The sequence below is a fragment of the Penicillium antarcticum genome (assembly GCF_028974205.1).
Source record: "Penicillium antarcticum strain IBT 31339 chromosome Unknown utg000007l_segment0_segment0, whole genome shotgun sequence".
Lineage (NCBI taxonomy): Eukaryota > Fungi > Ascomycota > Eurotiomycetes > Eurotiales > Aspergillaceae > Penicillium > Penicillium antarcticum.
This window is the reverse complement of record NW_026695305.1, coordinates 1,098,924-1,108,958: the sequence shown is the minus strand read 5'-3', so window position 1 is coordinate 1,108,958 and position 10,035 is coordinate 1,098,924. Positions and strand designations below refer to the sequence as shown.

The following is a 10,035-nucleotide window of genomic DNA, read 5'->3' as shown; positions in this document are numbered from 1 at the left end:
TCGAGAGGATTGCGTGCGAATTGGTGGCATAGTAGGTGGTTAAAGAAGGAAGGTCTAATTAATTGACGCGTTTTTGGTGGGGTGCGCAGCTCGGCCGGGTGCGCAGCCCGACCGGGAAATACGTTATCTGGTAAATTTGATTATATATAGACTGCGGCATATCCTCTCCATTGGATATTGGGTCACATACCATATCCTCAATGGGGATATCCATGGATATCCACTTGGATATGAGGATATTTTGCGGATATCCGCACTAGCATAAATCATCTACTTGGAGGTAGTCATGTGCCTCTTATACAGCTTACCAATTTATTTTTCAGAACAAAAGATATACATGTTCGGTCATGACCATAATTCCGACCTTGTTTATCCTATTCGGCAATGAAATAATAAGAAATAGTCTTGTATTGAGCAACATATATCGCCTTTATCATTACTTACAGTATTAATCTCACTTTTAAATGTATTAGAGGATATAGGTGAGTTTTTGTTATTCTATAGTACTTTACCGTAGAAATATATATTTACTCTATATAGTAGTAGAGAATATTTTAGCTGAACTCAGTAGATACGATTGAAATCGCTGTTTATCTGTTGAATCTAATAAGCTCGATATGAAAAAAATGGTTTGATCTACCTTTAAAAGTGTATTAACTTCTTAAAGTGTAATTTGTATAACATTATGAAGAAATCTTGGTCGGAAGCTCTGATATTATAGACTTCTGATTTATTTTCCCTGAAATTAATGCCTGAGGATAATTGAGGATATATAGCGGATATCCGCACAGATATCCACGGATATCCACGGATATCCTCAATTGTCCTCAAATATCCGCACTAGTGATTAGTAACAGCCAATCATCGCCATTGAAAGTTCAAGATATGTGGAAAACGCGCCCGTGAGTCGTGACTTTGTTTGCTATACCCCTGATACTCCCAGCTAGTCTTACATGTACGTTTCTCTCTCTCTCTTTTTCTCTTAATGCCTATTCCTAGGTAACCCGTGATCAAGTACAATATGTCTTACTCACAGGCATCTCAGTCCCAGTACTCCTTCTACGCCGATTCAGATCTAGGTCTGAATCCCGACATACTTCATTCCGATGACATATCCGCTCTTATTAGCAGCCAGACTGTATTGACATCTGTGTCGCAAGTTTCATCTCTAACTGCACCTCTCTCGCTTCCTCGTGTTGGCCCCCCTCTTCAGCAGTACTGGGTCCTCTATTCCTCTAAGCCTAGTCGGGAGATGGATGAATCCCGGAAGAGCTTTGTAACTTGGTGGCTAAACACAGAGTTTGGATCAAAGCCAGATATACAAGACTCTATCCGTTGGGATGGAAAAAAAGACGTCTAATATATGGGATAACTTCAATCAAGTTGCACATGAAAAGACTGGCAAGCCAAAAGTTATGTGTACAACATGTCTCTGTACCCTTGTTCATCCAAGATTCCGCCGTGCTGGTTCATCGCCAATGAATGCACATATCAAGGCAGGCTCCTGTACTCGGAAGCCTGTCCAGAAGATTGATCAGATGCTCAAACAAATGGTATGTTTTTCATCTATAACCTGGACTCTCAATATCTCTCTTACTTATCTTTATATACTATCCTAAAGCCGACTTTCCCACAAAACCCATCCTTCTCCCAGGAGCGTCTAGCAAAAGCGATACTAGACTTTATCTCTACCGCTCACCTACCTTTCCGAATCATTGAGCATACCCAATTCAAGGATCTAGTAGAGGTTATCCAACAAGCCCCGAGCAAGGTCAATATCCCATCTGCGCGAAGTATGCGGCGTTATCTCGACTCCACAGTCAAAAGCAGCCAAAAAGAGATTCTTAGAAGGCTTCCAGATAGGAGTCGCCTTTCAATAGCCCTTGATTGCTGGACGTCGCCATTCCAGCAAGCATTTATGGCTGTCACAGGTTATTTCCTTGATCAAGATTGGAATTACTGTGAAGTTCTTCTTGGATTTGAGCATCTTCACGGATCACATACGGGTGAGAATCTAAGTAAGACCGTGATTCAGCTTCTGACTGATCATGAAATCACCGACCGCGTATTATCCGTGACCACAGATAATGCAACTAATAATAACACCCTGATGATGAATATCCAAGAGACAATTCAGTCACAAAGCCGATCGGATACGTTGATCTTCCGAGTTCCATGTATTGCGCATGTGATCCAGTTAAGCTTGAATGAGCTTCTTGGGAAGCTGAAAGTGACGCCACCGAATAAAGAGATTGAGCTGGAGTGGTCTGATGAACGAACCCATTCATTTCAGACTAAACAATCTAGCTCAACTAGACAAATTGCGGATACTCTAAAAAAGGTGAATTACTTCTCATCCTTAGTCTTTTAATTCATACTAATAAAAAGTCTAAGATCCGAGGTCTTGCTGTGTTTATTAATGCAAGCCCACAACGCCGGGAGGCATTTATGGCCCTGCAAACTAAGGAGCCTCGTTTGATCCCTATCCAAGATGTCCAAACCCGATGGAACTCAACCTTTATGATGCTTAACCGTGCTAAAAGGCTACAACCATTTTATGATCAGTATTGTACACATCATCAATATCTCCACTTCAAACTTGATCAAGAAGAGTGGCGACAGATTGAATATCTTCTTCTTCTTACCAAGCCTTTCTTTGACTTCACTACTATGCTATCAAAGACTAGGGATGTTACTACACATAACATCTATAGTATTTATAACAAGCTTTTCTCTCACCTTGATGAAGCTGAGAGAAAATTGAAGAATAAAGGGGTTATCTGGAAGAAGAGTATGCTCCAGGCTCTTCAGACTGCAAAGAAGAAGCTATCAAAGTATTACACTGCTACTGATCATGAATCGTACGGTGAAATATATGCACTTGCAACGATCCTTTGCCCATCAAAAAAGCTTCGATATTTTGCATCAACAGACTGGCAAGGTGAAATTGACTACGTCAAACACTACCATGGAGTCCTTAACCGAGAGTTTCATCGATATAAAGATATGCTTCATCATGATTCAGATACTATGGTCGTGCAAGATGCCACTGGAGAGGCCCGAGATGACGACTATTATGATCTTGATACCGCTTGCGCTTCTCAGAACCAGCCACAGGATAAGCTCTCAAAGCCTGAAGATGATGAGATTGCGAGGTATCTTGCCCGCGGGATTGAGAGACAAAAGCCCCGAGCATTCTGGAAAGAGCATGAGAACGAGTTTCCTATTCTTGCAAGAATGGCACGGGATATTCTTTCTATCCCAGCTAGTGGTGCAGGCGTTGAGCGATTATTCAATTGCGCTCGCGATATCTGCCACTATCGTCGTGGCCAATTGAAACCAAGTACGATCCGAGGATTGATGCTTCATCAGCTCGCCACTAAATTTGAAGTTGAGCAGAAGGAGTTTGAGGTTATAAAGGAGCATCTTTCCGCCGGAGAAGCTGTATTGTTAGATCAAGCTCGGAAACCAATACCCCAGCTTGAAACTGTCGAGCCTATTAGTGATAATGAAGAGGAGGAACAAGAGCTAGGCATTGAGGATACACAACGGATAGAAAGCTACGATGAGAACTCAGAAGACGGGGAGACTGATAATCGAAGTAAGCAACTACAGCTTAAACGATCAAGGAAACGATTATCCGAGGCTTCCGATGACGATGACGATGGCCTTCCAGAAATGCTAATAGATGAGGGCATACAAGGACGGTCGGGGCGGATTCGGAAGCAACCAAGATTACCTGATGGATTTCAGTTTGATCTCAGATAGTCTGCGTAACATGAATATGCTACAATTTTGTTTACCAAATTAAAATCTTCAATAATGATTACACTATGAGTACTTGAAAAATACAATAGAATCCGCATAAATAATGCACGCTCAAAAAGGTCATGAGTCTTGGCATGTTTGGCCTGTTTTATATCCATTGGATATCCTCAAATATCCGGAGGATATTGGGTTGCATACCATATCCACAAAATTGAGGATTGCGGATATTAGGTGACATACTATATCCGCAATCTGCGGAGAGGATATGTGGATATCCGTGGATATTGAGGATGTTGCCGCAGCCTAAATTATATAATTAGGGTTCGAAAGAGCATCTCTGTTGTCTCTAATATGGAAGGCAAACCTGGGCGGGTCTGTACTGCATGCCCCCAGTGAGCTCGCACTGGGCAGCAGTCCTTGCCAGGCTGCTGGGACGATGGATTCTTACCTTCTCGTGGTGTCCGGTGTATATCCCCGTTGGGGAGACCGAATTGAATCCGCCGTGGTTGTGCGGTCCGGCCCGGTGCGGGAAGCGACCGCACAACCACACCAAAATCAGGGGATAACGGCATATGAAAACCATCCGACTTCTCCTTACCTGACTCGCACTCGGGCCCGATACTGGTCTTGCATTACCAGTGGAAGTGGTGTCGCCTATGGAGAAGACAGGACACCCCTGAGCTTGCATACGGTCTGGGATCGCATCGTGCGAGATGCGGCGAGGCGGTAGTGAACCGGTGACACAGGCAGTCAAGCTGATATCGGACAGACCTCGTTCAAGGCCCAGAGGCCTCGTTAAGACTCGAACTCGTTAAGGCTCGGAGAGAGCGCTCGCTGGAGACCTCGTTAAGGCTCAGCCACGGGCAAGCTTCAGGGCGAGTGCTCTTCGGGACACGGGCACCACCGAGACACGGGCACCCTCTTGGGAGACACACGGGCAATCTGGAAAATATTGGTATTTGACTGGTGGCAGTCGGCAGGACTCGTTAAGGCTTCGCCACGGGCAACCCGTCGATCCTGTTCAGACACCGGGGACCAAGCTTGGTTAGTGGAGAGCAACCGACATATAACGTATTCGATAAGCGAGCTGGCCACCCCATGCGAGCTGGCCACCCCATCAAAAACGCGCCGCGTAATTAGACTGTCTCTATTCAACCACCTATCATGCCGCCAATTCGCTCTCAATGCTCTCAAAAACGTGTAGAGCAAGAGGGTAGGATCTTATTAGCTATTGAAGCTATTCAGAAACAAGAATTTAGCTCTGTACGTAGAGCTGCAGCGGTTTTTGATGTCCCCCGCTCCACGCTCTCGGCGCGTCTTAATGGCATCACCTATGGCGCCGAAACTCGCGCCAACAGCCATAAATTGACTGTTTTCGAGGAGGAATCGCTTTATAATTGGATCCTCTCACTCGACGATCGTGGAGCTGCTCCTCGGCCTCGTACAGTACGAGAAGCAGCTGATTTACTACTTAAAGCGCGCGGGTCAACTCCACCTATTACTGTCGGCGAAAAATGGGTCGAAAACTTCGTTAAACGGCACCCTGACCTCTCTACTCGATTCTCGCGATCGTACGACTACCGGCGGGCTCAATGCGAGGATGAAAAGGCGATTTTAATGTGGTTTAACTTCGTGAAAGCTACGATCGAAAAGTACGGCATTGTCGGCGACGATATCTACAATTTCGACGAAACTGGCTTCGCCCTCGGCCTTACGGCTACTGCGAAGATTATTACAAGGAGAACGTACGGTCGGAGAGCCGTTTTGCAACCTGGAAACCGCGAATGGGTGACCTCAATTGAAGCTATTAGTGCGGGAGGGTGGGTGCTTCCGCCATGCGTCATTTTCAAAGGCAAGGTCCTTATGGAGGCATGGTTCAAGGATACCAACCTCCCATTAGACTGGCGCTTCGAATTGAGTAATAATGGATGGACAACCGATGAAATAGGTCTTAACTGGCTCCAAAAGCTTTTTATTCCATCGACTACAAGCCGGACGAAGGGGAGGTATCGTCTTCTTATCCTCGACGGTCATGGCAGCCATCTTACGCCTCAATTTGACTCGATTTGCTCTCAAAACGATATTATACCAATCTGTATGCCGTCGCATTCCTCTCACCTCCTACAACCTCTCGATATCGGCTGTTTTGGGGTACTAAAACGGGCGTACGGGGAGCTAGTAGACTCGCAAATGAAGCTTTGCATTAGTCGTATCGATAAATGCGACTTCCTTACAGCTTATCCTCGGGCCCGGAGAGAGGCATTTAAGCCGGAAACTATTCTTAATAGCTTCGCAGCTGCTGGCATCGCTCCTTTTGATCCGAATCGCGTGATTTCGAAGCTAAATATACGCCTTATTACTCCTCCACCTCCTCCGAGTCGAGGAAGCGATTCTAGCCGCAATTTTACGCCGAAAACCCCGTATACAGTGAAGGGCGTACGCCGGCAAGCTTCCTCTATTAAGAAAATGCTACAAGAGGACCCCTCGCGCGCCGAAAAAGCCTTTGAGCAGATCGTGAAAGGCTGCCATCTAGCTATACATGGCGCTACGATTATGCGCCAGGAAAACCGCGAATTACGTGCCGCCAATGCGAAAACAACCCAGAAAAGGAAGCGTACGAGGAAGCGAATAGCTCATAAAGGTGGAATATCGGTTCTAGAGGCTATGTCAATAGTTTCAGGACCGGAAATAGTTCATGAAGCTAGCTCAGGTCGAGATGGAGCTGTATCGCCGACGCCGAATCGGACCAATAAGAGGAGACCACAACGATGCAGCCTCTGTAAAAACCTAGGACATAGGAGAAATAGGTGCCCGGAGATGTCTGAATAGCTTCAATTTTACTGAATTTATGTTGTGGTTGAAAAATTCAATAATAATGGTAGATTTAATAGGTGGGTGGCCAGCTCGCATGGGGTGGTCAGCTCGCTTATCGAATACGTTGAGATATTTATAATAAAGCTTTGTTTCACTCAATCAATTATGCTTTTGATAAAGCATAATTATTCTCAGGTGCTGGATCAGTTCTAGATGCTGTACCAGAAATTCAAGATTTTAGAAAATACAGTGGTTTGAGAGAATTCTTACCTCTGACATACTCAGTTATATTAACGTATTTCACAAGCGTGCCGCCATCTCCAAAAGTGTTCGATTGCTTCAAAAAATGCTTTGCGCTACTATAAATGCTCATCGATACACATCCACTAGCAGTGGGAATTAAGTTTAATTGTCGTGGTTGAAACATGAAGCTGCAATCTAACGCATTTACTATGTGTTTTGGGGATTGGCGGCTCGCATGTGAATTACGTTAGCTTCAATAAGGTTGATAGTTGTACCTTTCATGGCAGGACACAGGACTTTATTCTAAACATTTTACATGGGAATTTTTCTACGGTCAATTCTACTTAGCTAGTACTATGGTTTACTATATAGCTATTATAGGTGCTATGTTTACTTTATTAAATGATAACTTATCATCTAATAAATGACATGTACTATTATTTTGTTTTACCTAGTTATATTTCTTTTTAATCAGATATGCGCTCATAATGAAGTTTATGCTCAATACTATTGAGATTCATGGCGCATCCAGGCTAGATGCCTGACATATAAGGCATGAATCTAGTGATCAGCATTAGACCTACCAAGCAGAGTATGGATCAGGAGAAGGGTTCTCATTTATATAGGGTCTTTCACTTATGGAGAGAAAGATCAGATTTAAACAATCTCGTTGGCCTTGATATTGATGCGTCCCAATTCAGTAGACATCCAATTTCAACAAATACTATCTAATGCTCTGCCTTTAAGACGTGATACAGATATTCTGTTCTGTACTCGGAAAACTCGGGAATAGGTATCATAATCTTATTTTACTAAAACAAGAGACCCGGGTAATGGTCAAGACTGGTAAAGGCATAGCACTTTCACTGTCAGTGCGGGGGTTCAAATTCCCCTTAGATTAAAATAGATTAATCATATATAAGCGATTAGCACAAATTAATGTAGCCTTTATATAAGTTATGTTAAACAATATAAGTTATATCTATTCCATCTATACAATGCCTTCCCTGTTTATTATTAATAATTGCATTGTTAATATAAGTAATTATATTAGGTGGGTATAGTTCAGGCTATATGTGGCACATAATTCCATACCCTAGTTCAATACTACTATCATTATATAGCTATCCTTATTCCTTTCAAAGTCTACCTAGGTAGCTCAGTTATTTCAATTAGTTAAAGAAATGCATTATTTTTTAACAGAACTATTGTAGAACACAATAGTTTTAGATTCTTGTATTTCCTTTTTGCTTTATAGTAATGGAGATTAATGATAGTTCTATATTGAATAACACAATCGTAAGGAAATGAGAAACATATTAAAATTTGGTGTTAGTTTTAATTTTTAAATTATGAGCGAAAAGTCATAGTTAAATATATCACAATTAGAAAATAGTGCCAATTTTCTTTTTAAATATATAAGATTCAATTATAAAACCATGATAGCTTGCTGGTATGGTATAGCCTGTTAGATTTACATACATATATTTCTTCATTGAAGTAATTCATATATTGAAAACCATAAGACCATATCTTGTCTCAGTTAAATTTAAGTATAACTGTATGTTACTAAAGAATATTTCTTAAGGAGGAAACAGGTTAAGACACATATCGTGTTAGATTATTTCGAAACAACAATGGATTTTAATTAAGGAGAATTTGTTGTTTGTTAGATAATACCTTCAAAATTTAGTTAACTATAAAAATTTATAACGTAGTTCACGGGCGAATGGGCCACCGCAGAACATCACGTTAAATGCTGTTTTTGACAATCTTGTACCTCAACTATCAGGACCCGTTTAGATGGTAATCTTTAAGGTCATATATGGTTTAGTACCCAAGTGAAATTTAGGAGATTCTGGGGTGAAAATACACGATATATATATTTCTAGCTTATATGGCTAAATTACGACGTAATTTATGGTATTATTATTATGCGAATCTTAGAATCTTTTGAAATCCATATATATTATAGAGAGAGCCTACCTTTAGTAGTATACTTATGCTAGACTAAAGTTGTAGTTGTTGAGATATAAGATTGTCAAAATCAACATTTAATATGGTGTTCTGCGGTGGCCCACTCCGCCTGTGAATTACGTTATATCACTTGTGATTACTCATTCCAGGTTTTAGATTTAAAGGAGCAAAAAATTAATATATACAGATAGTCACATAATCAATCTTTCGGATTTAAGAGCCGAAATAGGAACATCTGAGCTACGAACCTAGATCTCTGCAAACTCGAGATTACTCAACTACAGTTAGACCTGGCTTTGAACCGCCCATAGGTTCCAAATCTCAGAACCTGAACCTAACCTCTTGAGGTTAGGTTCCAAACTTTTAACCTGGACCTAACCTTAACCTCAAGGAGGGTCGTTGAGGTTCAACCTCATGAACCTACATGAACCTGCATATGCATAATTTTTTGACGCTTTTCCTCTTTTGGCTGGATAAAAGTGATGATTCATCTCGGATTTTTACAGCTGTTTTGTTGACCTGCCGGCGTTCGTCTGATTACTCTGTCAACGTGGTGAATTATGAGGAAATAATTGTTCAGAAGTAAACAGAAGACAAAGCCACTGATAAATTACAAGTAATATTCGATGATATCGACGTGGTAGGTGGTCAGTAGTGGTCATCGGCGAAATTGCATGTAAAGATGCAGATATATATATTTTGAACACTGTAACCCATGTGTATCTTGACCAGCAGAACTACATGTTATCGAGAAAACCACGAAAATTTAGATGAAATCCCCTCATTTTTATACAAAACAAATCGTTATGCCTCCCTCTATGAACTTGTCTCGAAGGATTTAGGTCAAATTATCTACATCTGTCGTGAATCCAGTTCAAAGATTCTCATCGTTAGACTTAGCCATTTAAACAAGACGATTTTCCTAAGTTAAAGTTAACCTCCAGGTTCTATGCGGGTAAGTCAGGTTAAGTTCTAGGTTCTGTACGGATAGATGAGGTTAACTTTCAGGTTCTATGCGGGTAAGCGAGGTTCTCTTCTAAAATGATCCACTATAATAGCCAATCAGACACAGGTCGGTAGATATAAAAGACGATAGATCAATTCTAGCACGCAGAACAGGGTCAAACGGATCCCCCAAGAATATCGCGCATCTTTTCGAAAGAACGAATAAGTAAGATTCTTATTCTCTTCCTCCTCAGTAATCATACCTTCTACTGGTTTACTAAATCTATC

At 41.7% G+C, this 10,035-nt stretch overlaps 1 protein-coding gene across 1 annotated transcript; it reads left to right on the top strand.

Annotated features, from left to right (window-relative positions):
- Positions 1-1,478: 1,478 nt before the first annotated feature.
- Positions 1,479-3,768, top strand: N7508_007547 (uncharacterized protein; the record flags this gene model as incomplete). Its single annotated transcript, XM_058465611.1, has 3 exons — positions 1,479-1,553; positions 1,622-2,341; positions 2,389-3,768. The coding sequence occupies 3 exons, from the start codon at positions 1,479-1,481 to the stop codon at positions 3,766-3,768; spliced, it is 2,175 nt and encodes a 724-aa protein (XP_058318013.1).
- Positions 3,769-10,035: the final 6,267 nt, after the last annotated feature.